General features: G+C 57.6%; 1 protein-coding gene across 5 annotated transcripts in view; it reads left to right on the top strand.

Moving 5' to 3' along the window:
* Positions 1–235: 235 nt before the first annotated feature.
* Positions 236–14,080, top strand: part of SLC6A9 (solute carrier family 6 member 9) — a 31,280-nt gene continuing 17,435 nt past the window's right edge. For 4 of the 5 annotated variants that reach the window (XM_068539726.1, XM_068539721.1, XM_068539724.1 and 1 more), the window contains exons 1-2: positions 236–479; positions 6,078–6,193. Coding sequence is in view for 4 of the 5 variants with exons in the window: in XM_068539721.1 (XP_068395822.1) it covers positions 6,164–6,193 (30 nt within the window). In the remaining variant the exon portion in view is untranslated. Of the gene's footprint in view, positions 480–5,774; positions 5,872–6,077; positions 6,194–14,080 lie in introns of all 5 variants that reach the window. The other variant, XM_068539722.1, reaches the window with a different exon arrangement.

Below are 14,080 nucleotides of genomic sequence, written 5' to 3'. Positions count from 1 at the left end.
CCCGAAGGGGACATCTGCTTCCTCCAAGGGCCCCAGCTGAAGGGCAGCAAGGCAGGGGCGGAGAAGGGGGTTCCTTTACGGAGCCCACTCCCAGGGGTTCGTGGGGATCAATCATCTGAAAGCAGGAGCAACTTGTAATTTTATTCCCTGGGAGGAGGAGCCTGAGAAGTCGTCGGGGGTGGGGATGAGATGGGGGGGGGGGGGCGCAGGGAGGCCAGGGGAGCTCTTCGGAGAGGGGAGGGACTTGGCTAGATCTCCCAAGCCTTCTCCACTCTCCAAACTTTCACCAAACTCTTGGCCCCCGCCTCCCTGAAACCAAAACACAACAAGCTCAGGAGGAGCGACGAGCGGCGCGGCGGGGCGGGCGGACTCGCGGCGGCACTGAGCCTCAGGAGGCTGATGCAACTTTCCCTTTAAGAAAGCCACCTGGGCGCACCGCGGTGCGGACCCAGCAAGCCTGGGCCGGGGGCTGCAGCATGGTAAGGCGCCTGGGGGAAGGGGGCGCTGCGGCCCGCGCCTCTGTCTGTCCCGCCGTCGGTCTGGGTGTTTGGTGGCTACGCGGGGCTGAGCCCCAGGACCAGCGGGCGGGCGAGCGTGTGTGTGTGTGTGTGTGTGTGTGTGTGTGTGTGTGTGTGATCGCGCATGCATGCGGGCATCTGGGGGTAAGAGTGTGGGTGCACGTACAGGGATGTCTGTCTCGTCGGAAAGGTCGGGGTAGGTGCGCGCGTCTGGGTGTCACCGCTGTCACCAAGGAGCTGAAGCGGGAGGGAACGGCGGCGCGGGGCGGGGGGCGCTCCTGGAGGAGGGGGAGCCGCGTGCCGACGCCGGTTCGGTCCGGGGCTGCGGGAGCGGAGCTGTGCCGGCAGCGCCGGAACCAGAGCTTCTGTCTGAGGCGCCAGTGGGTCTGCGCGCCAGGGGCCTGCGGGCGCCGGGAACCGGTGGGCCGGGTGTCTGCGCCCCTCATGCGGGCTCCTGCTCTCCATCTCCTTGCCGGCCGCTGGCCGGCCAAGCTGCCTATCTGGCCCCTCCAGCCGGCCTGCCTCACTATCTGCCCGCCCACTCGGCGGCCGGTTGAGGGTTCCCGCGCGCCAGCAGGTCCCGGGAAGCCGCGCCAGGGAGTCTCGGTGCCCTCGGGCTGTTGTCCTCGGCTCCTGGCCACGACTTTGGGAAGGGGCTACGGCCGCGTTGTTCTTTGGGGGTTGTAACCCGCGCCCTCCCCAGCCCAACCTTCATTCCCGGTGCGCGTAGGGCGGGCCCAGGCGGCCGCAGGTGAGGGCAGGGGCCTAGCAGCCTGGGGCGCCCACTCCCAGCCGGCGCCCCGCACCCCGCAGCCACGGCCCGCGGGAGCAGGCGGCGGGGCCGGGGCCAGGCGGGAGGGGGGCTTTCTCGGAGGGCCGGGAGGGGCCGGAGCCGGCTCGGGGGCGGGGCAAGGGGGCGGGGACCTGGGCGCCCGGGTACTTTTCCACGGCAGGGAGCGGGGGCGGGGCTGCCGCCTCCGCACCAGCTGAGAGGCCCACACGTGGCGGCTGATGTAACGCCCGCCCCCGACACCTCGCACCCCGATTAAGGCGGACGCGCCCCGCTTCGAGGAATCTGGGCGCTCCAGGCGGTGCTACAGCTCCGAGAGCGACCTCGCCTCTTCCTGCCGTTCCAGGGCCTCTTCTCAGCCTGCCGGCCGCTTCTTAAAGGAGCCGCGCCCCCTTTCGGGCCTGTACTCCGCAGGCCACGCCCCCTCGCTGGTCACTCTTAAAGGAGCCGCGTCCCCAGCTCTCTGACAGCTCCCGCACAAAGCCTAGGTCTGTCTTTGCCGAAACAAGCCTGATGCTGCGGCCGCTAGAAGATAAAGGCTGGGGAGCGAGGAGTGGAGAAGGAGAGAAGGACATGAGAGGTTAAAGAACCCCAAAGTGAGGGAGCGTCAGAAGATTGGAGGATAGTGGGTGAGGGGACTGGTTCTAGGAAGGGACTAAAGAGCGACACTGAGCATGCCCAAATGTTTCCAAGGACCGCAGAGAAAACGCCCCCTTACTCGGCCTACACTGCGACTGAGGCTCAGTGCCCAGCTCTGGGGACACAGAAGAGTCACACCTCTGCCCTGGATGATCTCTCCAGCTGGTGGGGAAGGCAGATTGGGACACAAGTAACCATGCTGCAACGGCTACGTGTGAGGAGCATATTAATCAGATGTACACAGCGTGCTTTGGGGGTAACCGGGAGTAGCATTTAAAGATTGACTGCAAGTGGGAGGAGAAAGGAAGGCTTCTTGATGATAATGGCATTGGGACAGGTTTTGAAGACGGGTGGGGTATATACAGATAGATATGGGGACAAGGGTACTCAAGGAAGAGGGAACTGCCTAAGCAAAGGCATGAAGACAAGAACCCTCTGGGGATGCTGAACAGTCCCACGTGGCCACAGGTGGCCACAAGTGGCTGCAGGTAGCCGACCTTGAATCTAGGCAGAACTAGGGCCCTCCGCTACTCTCACAGCCCCTCCACTGCCTCCGTCACAGTGAATGGAGATTATGTTTCCTCCTCTATCTCTCTCCTAAACTGTGAGGTCCTTGAAGGCCAGGAAAGAACCTGTCACCTTTCCATCCCCAGCGAGGACTCCAGGGCTTGGCCCAGATGGACCCTTAAAATTCATTGACCTGACAGTCCTGTTTGGAGGAGAGGAAGACTGAGCAATGAGACAGTAAAGGTGGGCTGGGTCCTATGACTACCCTCTCCCCATCCTCCCTTGGGTGGCTGACAGGCAACTCGAACCCAGCTCATCCTCTCCCCACTCCAAACCTGCAGCATCCCCAGCATTCCTGTCTCTGGGACTAGCACAGGCTTCTTCCTATTATACCAACAGAAACCAGAGACCCCCTCCTTATCCCTCACCCCCTAAGTCCAATTCATCACCAAGTCTCCTACCAAAGTTACCTTGTATATTTTTCTCAAATCTCTGTACCTCTCCCCACCCCAGCATCACCTTCCTGAGCCAAGCCCCCTCATCCCTGGCCTGGCCTATTCCTAATTGATTTCCTCTCTTCCCTCTCTCCTCCCTCCAGTCCTTTCTCCACACTAATCTAGGGTGATGATTTCAAAATGTACCTTCCACCAATTGCTCCTCCTCACAGTTACAACTCTGCTTTAAAGACTTCAATAGCTGCCATTGCCCTCAGGATAAAGACCAAAACCAAGGCCCCAAAGACCCCGAACCTGCTTATCTATCCACCTCTGTCTGTGGCCACTTTCTCCCTCACTATCTGAGCCTCAGCCTCACAGTCTTTGCACATAGTATTTCATTTGCTTGAATCTTTCTTCCTCTTCTCTGCTCACTGTTGCCGAATCATCCCCCTCTGACTCTTAAACATCACTTCCTCAGGAAAGTCCTCTGTAACTCTCAGACAAGGCCAGGCCCCCCTGGTGTAGATTTTCGTCAAGAAGATCTTTCACTTTCACACCCTTTATTGTAGGCTTTAATTGTACACATTTGAGTCACCAGTTTCATTCATTTCCCCACCAGCCTGTAAGCTGCAGGAGGGCAGAGACTGAAGAGTTCTTGGTGCCCAGCACAGATCTGGCCCAGAGCAAGCCCGAAATAAATATTTGCGGAGTAAATGAATTGAATTGTGGCCAGCCCTAAATGCCTGCTGAACAATTTAGGCCATATCCTGTTGGCTGTGGAAAACTGTTGGAGGGAATCAGGGCTTTAGGACTTTGGGAAGATTAATGGATTGGAGGGAAGGAAAAAGTGGAGGACTTGTTGAGTCAAAAATTAAGCACAAACTTCAGAATGTACAAAGGAAGTATGATTAGCCCCGTCTTACAGATTGAGAAAACTGAGGCTCAGAGAGGTTAAGTAACTTGCTTGAAGTCACATACCTAGTGAGTGGCAGAGCCAGTTCCTCCTTCCAGGTCCCAGAGTCCAAGCTCTTTATCACAAGCTAACCTGACTCTGACCCACGTGGCACAGATGGAGAGCTTGTCAATAGTGGCCCATATATGGGTTAGGGGCAGGCCTGGTGCCTGGGTAACGTGGATGCCCAACCCCTAGAAGAGGGCCTGGCCTATCGTAGGCATTCAGGTGGTACTTTTTGAATGGATGGATGGGGCCGTTTAACAGAAATGGCAGAAGCAGGAGAAGCAGCAAAGCTTTACACCCAACTCATTGTCCTGGAAGCAGCCCCCAAGCAATCTTTTCTCCACTAATCTGTCAGCACCCTGACCACAAGGGCTGTATTTGCAGTGCTTAGGGATAACACCCTGGAACTTAGGTTCCAGGACGGAGTGTCCTCAGTTTACTCACCTGACCAGAGGGCGTAATGCCCAACCAGTGAGGTGGCTCTTAATAATGCCACCTGCTGTCATTACTATCATCATTGTCATTATTATCATTATTGTCATTATTATCTGTTAGCTGAAGAGGGACAGCTTTGAGGACAGCAAATCTAGAGTTTACAGCTTGGAGGGAGGGGTGTGGTAAGTGAAGACAAGGGTATGATCTTCTAAGAGACCACACCCCCTGTTCTGACTGCCCACAGAAGACCAAAGCCACGAGCAGGGACCTCTTTAGGGAACAGTGAGAGGCAGGAAGGCCGGCCTGGGTGACTAACCAAAGGGAAATGGTCGCAAGTCACATCCCTACCTGGCTCGGGTCTGGGGAGAAGGTTATGCAGGACACCTGGTGGCCAGGACAAAGGCCTAAGGTAGCCAAGAAGAGCTTCTTCGTCCTCTTTTCTAGCCTTCCAATGACTTCCTGGGCCTGTGGGTGAGAGGTGGCCCTTGAGGTGGCTGTAGGCGGGGCAGAGTGGCACAAAACAGCCTTTGGAGTAGAGGCGACTCCTTGAGAGGACCCAGAGAAGGCCCCAGTCCTTCCTAGGACCAGGCCCTATGGAGGGTGAATGTGCTTGTCCATCTGACCCCGGGTTTTCCTCCCATAAGAGAATCCTTTGAGGCTCCCTGAAGGTTGATTCCGCTCCTGTGACCTGTCAAAAACTCCCTCCTCTTCCGTCTGCGTCCATCCAACATTGAACCTGCAGACACCAGCAGCTGCATGGCCGCGCCTCCCGTCTGTCTGCCCCTCCCGCTCGCCAGCCCCACCTCGCCTCTCAGAGGCTTCCTACGAGATCTCTCCGGCTGACCTGGCCCCTCATTCCAAGGCCTCAGCCTTACCCATTTCCCTTCAACTCAGTTCCACCAACACTCCCCGCAAGCTGAGCACCGCGCCAGGTGCTGGGCACAGAGGGGTAAATGAAACACATCCAACCCCTCAGGGAACTGGCCAACCAACCCATGGTTGACAGACGTAAGCAAATGAGTTGATAAGGACACTGGTAGAAGTCTGCACAAAACACAAAAGAGGAGACAGTTTGTTCACTGTGGGGTGGGGTGGGGGCAGTGTCAGGAAAAGCTACAGAGGAGAGGCGACACTTAAGCAGGCTCCTAAAGGATTTGTAGAATTGCACCTGGTGAACAGGAGGGAAGGTGTTCGGCAGGGGCCAGCCTGAGCACGGGCGTGGCGGCGTTGTGCCTGCACATGCTGTGTTTGGTGTGCCTAGAGCTTCTGGTCCAAGTTAGCGACATAACAACGAGCCCGCTGCCTGGAGCCCAAGCTGAGTGGCACCGGGATAGGGAAGGACCATCCTGGACGCCTGGCTGGGGCGAGGTTGGGGAGCATGTGCTGATCCAAGCTGACTCCCCGTCAGGGGAAAGGTTGAAGCCATTCACACAGATGATGAAGGAATTGGACCCTGTGCCAGTTCTGTGTTCATTTTTTATCTTTTGTAGAATTGGGCATCTGGAGAGTCAAAAATAGACCTTTGCCCATTGGGACAGGAAGTCTGGAGACCAAGGGATCCAGGGGAAGGTTTGGGAGAAGAGTGAGGTAGGAACTGGATTGAGGGTCATCCAGAAATGAGCAGGACAGGAAATGGTCTGGCAGGGGTTGGGCCAGGGTGGGAGGGAAGAGAGGGCCTGCCAGCTGGTGGTCTGGGCCCTGCACTACCTGTTCTGAAGAGCCCTGAGGGCCACACATGTCCTGCCCTGCCTTCCTGGGCCAAATCCTCAGCGCATTCTCTGCTCTCTCCACAGCTCTTGAGGCCTGTGTTCTGAAAGGTGCTAGAAACAGAGCCTGTGAGTGTGGTCCGGGACTCCAGAGCCCCTAACCCACCACCACCATGGTAGGAAAAGGTGCCAAAGCGATGCTGGTGAGTACAGGGACCGGACTGCAGGGAGGAGGGGTTCATGAGCACCATCCCCTCTGGGGCCTGCCGTCAGCTGCTGGCCCTGACAGGAGGGCCTAGGAGGCTCCATGGGGCCCCGAGTCTGGCACTGCCAGGGCTCCTGAGTGCTAGGGCTGTCCCAGGCCCAGGTGGGCAGCCCCTCACACAGCAGGTTAGATGCTGCCATGGCTCCGAGCCCATAGCAGTGCGGATTTCACCACAGAGCCCGAAAGCCATGCTAGGAGGCACGAGGCACACTTCCCGCCCTCATCACAAGATACCCTGGAGAGAAGGCTGCAGTCAGTCCTGCTGGGAGGGCTGTCCTGTGGCTGATACCCAACGCTGTGCTCTGCCTGCCGTGGGGAGCATTCAGCATGTGCTGATCAAGGGGTCCTCAGAGCCTGTCTGATTTTTTTCTTCTTCCACTCTGAAAAGTAACATAGAGCGTTTCATTTCGAATCCTCTCCTGAGGCCTCCTCAGAAAGCCTCCCTCTCCCCCTGCCCCAAGCCACACACTCTCTCAGAGCGCAGGAGAGGTGGTGAGAAGCAGTGGGCAAGAGCAGGGCCGGCTCACTGATGGACGGAACAGGCCAGCACTGGAATCAGGAACCAGGAAAATACCCCAAGGGCAGTGGTTGTATTCCTCCTCTTGGGATCTTGCCTCAGGAACCAGTGACACTGGGCAGCTGTCAGGGGAGGAAGCCAGTGACTGAGCACGGCCCCTCCCGTGGCTCCTGCCTTCCCCACATGGATTCTCGGGTTGCTGTTCACATTCAGTGAAAGACTGATTGGCCTAGGGTCTCTGCCGAGCCCTCCCCAAACAAGCCCTGTCCCTCACCAGGGATTTGATTTCTGGGACTCGAAGTACTTGGTCCAAAGGAATGGTCTGGGGGAGGGAGCTGGACAGTCGTGCTCCAGGCTCAGGACCCTCTATCCTGTCCTGTTCTGAACTTCCAGCATCCAGCCCCTCAGACCTGCTCTGGTCTGGCCCCCTCCTGACTGGAGCAAGTCTGAATGCACTAAGCTTCTCAAAGTATTCCTCAGCCAACCTGAACTCTGAGTGCTCAGATGTGGGCAGAGCTGGAGGTCTCCTGACCTGAATACTTGCTAGGGGGTGGATGCTGTGATAGAATCAAAAACGGCCTCACCCTTCCCGGAAGTGTTGGAATTGCCATGGGCCTGTTGCAGGAAGTGGGCTGTGGCTCTGCCCCTCCCTACATGGAGATTCTGTGTCCCATGAAACTTAAGAAACCCTCCGAGTACTCTACACTAGTCAGTACTGGCTGCTCTACTTTCTCTGGAGTGACCCTCAAAGGACTGGGGCAGGGAGGCAGGAGAGATGCGGAACCCACGTGGGCAACATAGGGAGCGTGAATCACAAGGTCCCAGAATCCCTGCCAGAGCTGAGCTTCCCGGACCCTGGGCTCTGCCGGCCAGCAGGCCAGCCCGTCTGTGGAAGGGAATGTTGCCTTGGGACGCCTGTTCCCAGCACCAGGATGTGCCTAAAGATAGCTGGGGCTTGATTTCCTCCGTGCCCTCTGACCTTTGACTTCTGCCCGCCACTGCTGCGTCTGAGGCTCCATAGCATGTCCCCTGGGCACCCCCAGTGGTTGCTCGAGATTCTATTCCTGCTTCTTTCTCGGTTCTGCCTATGACCTTGGGCTCCGCTATTCTCGGGGCCCAGTTTGGAACCAGTTCCGCCTCCATTCAGTGCTTGTCTCTAGGATACAGCCTCTGAGGAGCGCCATCTCTCCTAGCTAACCTAGGCAGCTGCGCCCGGACTTTATTAGGTGCCTGTGGTCCCCTAAGGGCGAGTGACTGAGGCTGCTCCTTCTCTGGATGCCATGGTGGGGCGGAACAGAGGGTCTTGAGGGCCATGCATGGAAGCCAGTGGCACTTGGACCATCCCAGGTCTGTGGCTTCTGTTGCCGTTTGTGCCCTGGTAGGCTGGGAGTAGGCAGCTGGCCCCTGCCATGGGGTCCTCACTTCCATCCCCCTTTGCCCCAGGTTTGGGTGTGAGGACATGGGTCCCCTGGGTCTCTTCAGTGTCCACCCTGTGTCATCTTTGGAGCTTCTGCTGGGCTCTTCATGTGGCAGGTGCCCCGTGGATGGTGAGCCACTTCCCAGCACGTGCCCAGACCCACATGCCTGCCGCACGTGTCCCTCCCCCCGCTCCCAGCCCAGATGGTCTCTGCCAGGCCAGCTCAGCTGCCTCCCTCACGCCTCAGCAGCTCCTAGGACAGGGCCATGCAGGAACCCAGCTGGCCGGGGTGCCTCCAAGCCTGGGAGCAGCTGGGATGCTTGGGGGCACTGGGGGTGGGGGGTGGCGGTTGTCCTTTCGTGGAGACCTAGTGCCTCTATACACATGTGGGGCCGGGCTGCCTGGGGCTCGGAGGACAGGGAGCTGGAGGAGAGGAGCCCAGGACAGAAGAGCCCTACTGGGTCAGCTTTAACCCCACAGCTGCACACCAAGTCCACAAGCTGGCCAACTCAGTCCCCTCCCCTGTGTCCGCTCCCCACTCATACAGCATCTTGGGCAGAAAGGCCTTGGTGAGCCTCACTGGCCTCTCCCAACATCTTTGAGTGCACTGGTTGCTTCTGCTCCTGGAAGCCTCATGATGAATAAGAGCAGTGTCACCTGGGCTAGAGCCCTGGGTGCCGGAACATCTGAATCGTCCTAGAAGGCTTTTTTTTTTTTAATTTATTTTATTTATTTACTTGTTTGTTTGTTTGCTTATTTTGGCTGCGTTGGATCTTTGTTGCTGCACGCAGGCATTCTCTAGTTGCAGTGAGCGGGGGCAAGCTCCTCACTGCGGTGGCTTCCCTTGTTGCGGAGCACGGGCTCTAGGCGTGCGAGCTTCAGTAGTTGTGGCACACGGGCTCAGTAGTTGTGGCTCGCGGGCTCTAGAGCAGAGCTCGGTAGTTGTGGCGCACGGGCTTAGTTGCTCCGCGGCATGTGGGATCTTCCCGGACCAGGGCTTGAACCCGTGTTCCCTGCATTGGCAGGTGGATTCTTAACCGCTGTGCCACCAGGGAAGCCCCCCTAGAAGGCTTTGAAAGCGCCACAGGCCACCTGGGGCTGCCCCACCCCGACCTGTTCTGTTATGCTTTGACAAGAGGCTTTGGATACTTCTTGTCTGCAGCAGCCATCACAGGGCCTGGTGAACAGTGGGTGCGCACCCAGCCCAAGTCCTGGCATGTAGCGGGTGCTCAACTAGTATGGGCTTGACACACATCGGGATCTCAGCAAGCACAGGCTTGGCACCCACCTGGCCCTCCCTTGGTAGAGGGCCTGTCACTTACCAGCCACTCACCTAGCATGAGTCCCAGCATGTAACAAGTGCTCAACTAGTACAGACATGGCACACATTGGGCACTCACTTAGCATAGTGCAAGGCGCACAGTGGGTGCTCACCCTGCTCAGGCCTGGGCATATATTGGGTCCTCACATGGCACAGAATTTGGCATGCATGGGGCACTCATGTAGTGCAGGACCCAGCACACCACAAGGGCTCCCTGTGGGGCGGGCACACAGTGGGTGCTCTCGTAACACAGAGCCTGGCACACAGTGGGAGCTCTCCCAGCATTGGATGTGGCACACACTGTGTGCCTTCCTAGCATGGGTTTGACACACAGTAGGTCTTCTACCTCAGGCACCAACACACAGTGGGCACTCTCCTTCTGTAAGGCCTAGCACAGAGAAGGTGCTCTCCTAGCCAGGACAGCCTGAGCAATGACTTAGATAATCAACTAGACGATCCTAGATGCGCAACTACCCCCTCCCCAGTGAAATGGACAATATCTAGATCCAGAGGAAAAGGCCCAACCTCCTCAGGCTTCCTCTCCGGACCTAGAACCTGCCCTCCGTTCCCCTTGGTCTCCCTCCCCTCCCCGGCCTCCCTGGAGGCCACCTACTCAGTCCTGCGGCCTCCCCTCCCCTCACACGGCTTCCCTGCAGCCCCGCCACCCCCAGCACTTTCCAGTCCTGGCTCGGCAGGACCTTCCCTCGGAGTCGCAGGGTACAACAAAGCCCCTAGACTCCTTGGCCCTCTGGAGGCATGCCCACTCTTATTAAGAAAAGTCAGAGGCGGGGTTGGGGGAGTCGGCCTCCCTGAGTGGGGCTTGGGCAGCTGGATCCCACTAATGAGGCCTCATTACTGCCAGGACCCAGCTGGGCTGCTGCCGCCTCCTGTCCCCATGGCCAGAGCCAGAGAAAGCTGTCCAGCCAGGGCTGCCTGTTCTGGGCACCCAGCCCAGGCCAGGGCAGCCAAAGCCCAGAGCCCACCCTGGGTGGAAGTGAGCAGTTGGGCATCATGGGTGACTGGGCCTTCCTGGAGCCAGCGGCCCAGCCAGGGCCTTGGCCCTCAGTTTGGGCTCACAGGAAGTCCGCGGAGCGTGTCTGGGGGCCCGGCTGCATGAGGCTGGCCCGGGGAACAGCTCAGTCAGTGGAGTCTGAGGCCATTCTTAGGAGACTTGCTTGAGCCGAGGTCAGTCCCCATCTTCCTCCCCAAAATGGGCATAATAACATGCCTATCTCAAGGGGCTGTTGGAAGGATTAAATGAGTTAATATATATATAAAGTGTTTAGGACAGTGTCTGGCTCATAGTAAGCACTTAATATGTATTATCTGTTACTATTGTTAATAATGCTAATAGCTTCAAAGATGGATGGATATCAGCCCCATCTTAGAGATGAAAAAATTAAGACCAGACATGTTAAGTGACTTGCCTAAGGAGATATATATAGTGAGAACTGCCAGAGCTGGGGTTTGAACCCAGGCTTGTCTGACTCTAAAGCCTTTGCCCTTTAAAAAGAATGTCATCCTGCCATGTTCCCACTGGGGTCACCTCACTTACCAAACTCACAGGGAAGCTGTCCTTTACATCAGAATTCATACATGCTTCAACTTGACCGATGTTTACTAAGATCCTACCATGTACCAGACCCTTTGCCAACCTATCAGTTTCCAAAAAGAGCTATGCCTTCCCAGCACCAGAACACTCGTGCCCACCTTCCTGGCCACGGGTTTGTGGTGTCTCAGCATCCGCTGGAGACTGACCAGTGAGTGTGGCCTCAGAGAAGAGGGATTGGATGGGTCTGAGTGACATTCCACCCCAGCCATGGTGACACCTGCTAGACTGTGCCCAGCCCACTCGGTACACACTCCCAGAGGGAACACCTCAGGTTCTGGGTGATGCAGTACTAATCCTCAAAGGTCCTTATTCTACAGCCACCCTCTTGGCTAATGCCATCTTTCTTCAGACAGGTGACAGCACCGTTCACTAAGCCAGAGCTTTTATACATGGTCAGTCATATTCTCTAATGAGGACACTCCATCATCTTGGCTGGTTGGGAGTCCCCAACTCCTGGGAGGACTGCTTCAGGACCCATCACCCCCCAGCCCACAGCATTCTAAGAAGTCTGAGATGCTCTGGTAGTGCCCTGTGGGTTGCGCCCCCTTCCCCCTTCTCCTTCACCATTTCTAGTGCCCAGTGGTACCCAGGAGCCCACCAAGTGCCAGGCCTATGCGCTCAGAAGCATCTGGGCCCCAGACCTCATTCTGGAATGGGAGTGAGCCGCCCTCTCTCTCTCTCAGTTCCACGCCCGCTCTGCCTCACCCTGTGGTTGTGAGTGTGTGTGTGTGTATGTGTTTTGTTCCAATAACTTGCTGGGAACAAGGGAGAAACACAACAAACCCTGCGCTTCACTCTAACTGTGGAGCACCCGCGCTGGGCTGCGTGGGGACTGGCTGGAGGGGGAGGGCCGGGGTGGGGGTAGGCAGAGCTTCAGGAAGAGATGAGGTGAAAGTAATTGATGCCGCCCAGCCAGCAGTGGAAGAGGCAGGGGATGCGCCAGTGTCGCCCGGAGCTGGCAGAGGTGTGAATGAGAGGAGACACGCACACCCCGCTCCAAGTGCTCACCCTGGGATGGCGGCGGCTCAGGGACCTGTGGCCCCCTCCTCCCCAGAACAGGTCAGTCACCTTCCAGGAGGTCGAGCCCCGTCTCTGGTGCCAGGCGGACTGGGAGGCAGGGCTGGGGGTGGGGAGAGGGGCTGAGTGGTCTGTGCCAGGGAGGGGCAGGCACAGCCAGCCAGAGAGACAGACACCAGCAAAAGTGACCCAGAAAGTTGCAACTGTGCAAAGGAGCGGGAAGAGTTAGCTATGCGGAGGGAGCACGGGGGAGGAGAATGGGGGTATGAGGGCTCCCCCAGCCCAAGGACCTGCTGAGAATCTGCTCTGTGTATCAAAGCTGCATTGTCCTAGCTCCCGGGGAGACGGGCCGGAGGTGCCCAGGAATTGTACTAATCAATACAGCCCCATTGTCTGTGCCACGGCAGCTACTCCTATGGGGAGAGTGGTGAGGGGGCAGGGGGACTTGTTACATGGACTCAGTGGTGAGGGTGGGGGAACGGGATGGGGCGACAGTCTCGGCTGCGAGGAGAGAGACCCCACGCGGTGTTCGCCAGTGTCTAGGACAAGTGCCCGGGTGGTGGGGGCACCGGTGTGCCCTCCTCCCTGGAAGCCAGGGATGGTCAGGGATGTCAGGCACAATGGGACTGATGGCAGTGAGGGAGAGGGGACTGGGAAAGCCACCTTTCTTCCCTGTAGGGCATCCTGACTTGACCTTCGGAAGGCAAGAGAAGGAATGTCCTCTGGCGAGATGTGGGTTGCATTTGGGAGAAACATTATGCAGGGCTGCCCTCCACCTTCAGGACTGCCAGGGTCAGAAGCCAAAGCCACTTTCCAGAATGCCAGCCCGCTGCCAACCGAGCAGGGCAGAGACTGCTCACGGCTGCCACAGTGCAGGGCATGACTGCTGGGCTTCAGGGCAGAAGCAGAGCCCACCCAATGGCCCTATCACTTCTCCTCGGGCCTGGAGTGGAGCCTGGCATGCCTGGGGTGCATCTTCTGTCTGCTCTCCACAATATTGGCAGATCACTCTCTGCCAATCAGGGCTCTGGGACGAAACAGCACCGGGCATGTCCTTGCCTCTCTCACCTCCTATATGAGGGCCTGATCTCCTGACAGGTGCTCGGAGGTTTTTCTTGAAGCCAGAGGCACTCACTAATAGCCCCTGCATCCTGCTCGGGTCTGGGGTAGATTTTCCCACGGTCCTGCTGCTCCAGCCTGGGTCCTTGACTCTTTCCCATGTCTGGATGAGCGAAGCCAGATGAAAGATGGAAGGCTCTGTCATTGCGGCGCAGATGTTGCCTGAGGGCCAGCCTGGCTCCTGGATTGATTGGACCGATGGGAGAGAAGTTGGGGAAACAAGAACCAAGGGGTGTGAGGAGGTCACGGGGTCTCCTGAGGCAGCCACAGTTTACTGTCCTGGCTGTTCTGCCTGAATTCCCCACTGGGACTCAGAGAAAGTTGCCAGTGATCTGGATTTGGCTCAAGGTCAGTCTGGGATGTAGGGTCTTGCCCGTTCTCCTCCACAAAGTTTGTCTTGGATGGGACTTCATCCCTTGAGCAAACCCTGGGGCTGCAGAGTCCTGGACAAGAAGCCTGCTGGATCCTAGTGGGGCCCGCCCTGCCCGGGCTGCTCCAGGATTCCTCAGCGTCCACCGAGAGCAGAGCTCACAATTCACAGAAATATCCCGTGGACACCGCTCTCGGAGGGCAGGAGTCGGGAGCCAGAGCACAGCCGTCGCCCAGGGTAGAATCCTGGGCTGCCTCTGGGTCTGAGCGTGAAGAAGGAAGGGACACGCCTGCGGTGGTGCTGGTGGCCGCCACTGGGAGCGGGCTCTGCAGCATTGTTTCTTTACACGTTGCTGTAGTTTCCAATTATTTTTAATGATAAGCTTATAATGCTTTTATAATCAGAAAGAAAGCAATAACAACTTTTTTTTTTTAAGTTGTTTAGAAAGCCAG

The sequence above is a fragment of the Eschrichtius robustus genome, chromosome 3, assembly GCF_028021215.1.
Source record: "Eschrichtius robustus isolate mEscRob2 chromosome 3, mEscRob2.pri, whole genome shotgun sequence".
NCBI classification, from domain to species: domain Eukaryota; kingdom Metazoa; phylum Chordata; class Mammalia; order Artiodactyla; family Eschrichtiidae; genus Eschrichtius; species Eschrichtius robustus.
The sequence above is the reverse complement of the archived record's forward strand: the minus strand, read 5'-3'. Positions and strand labels throughout refer to the sequence as shown.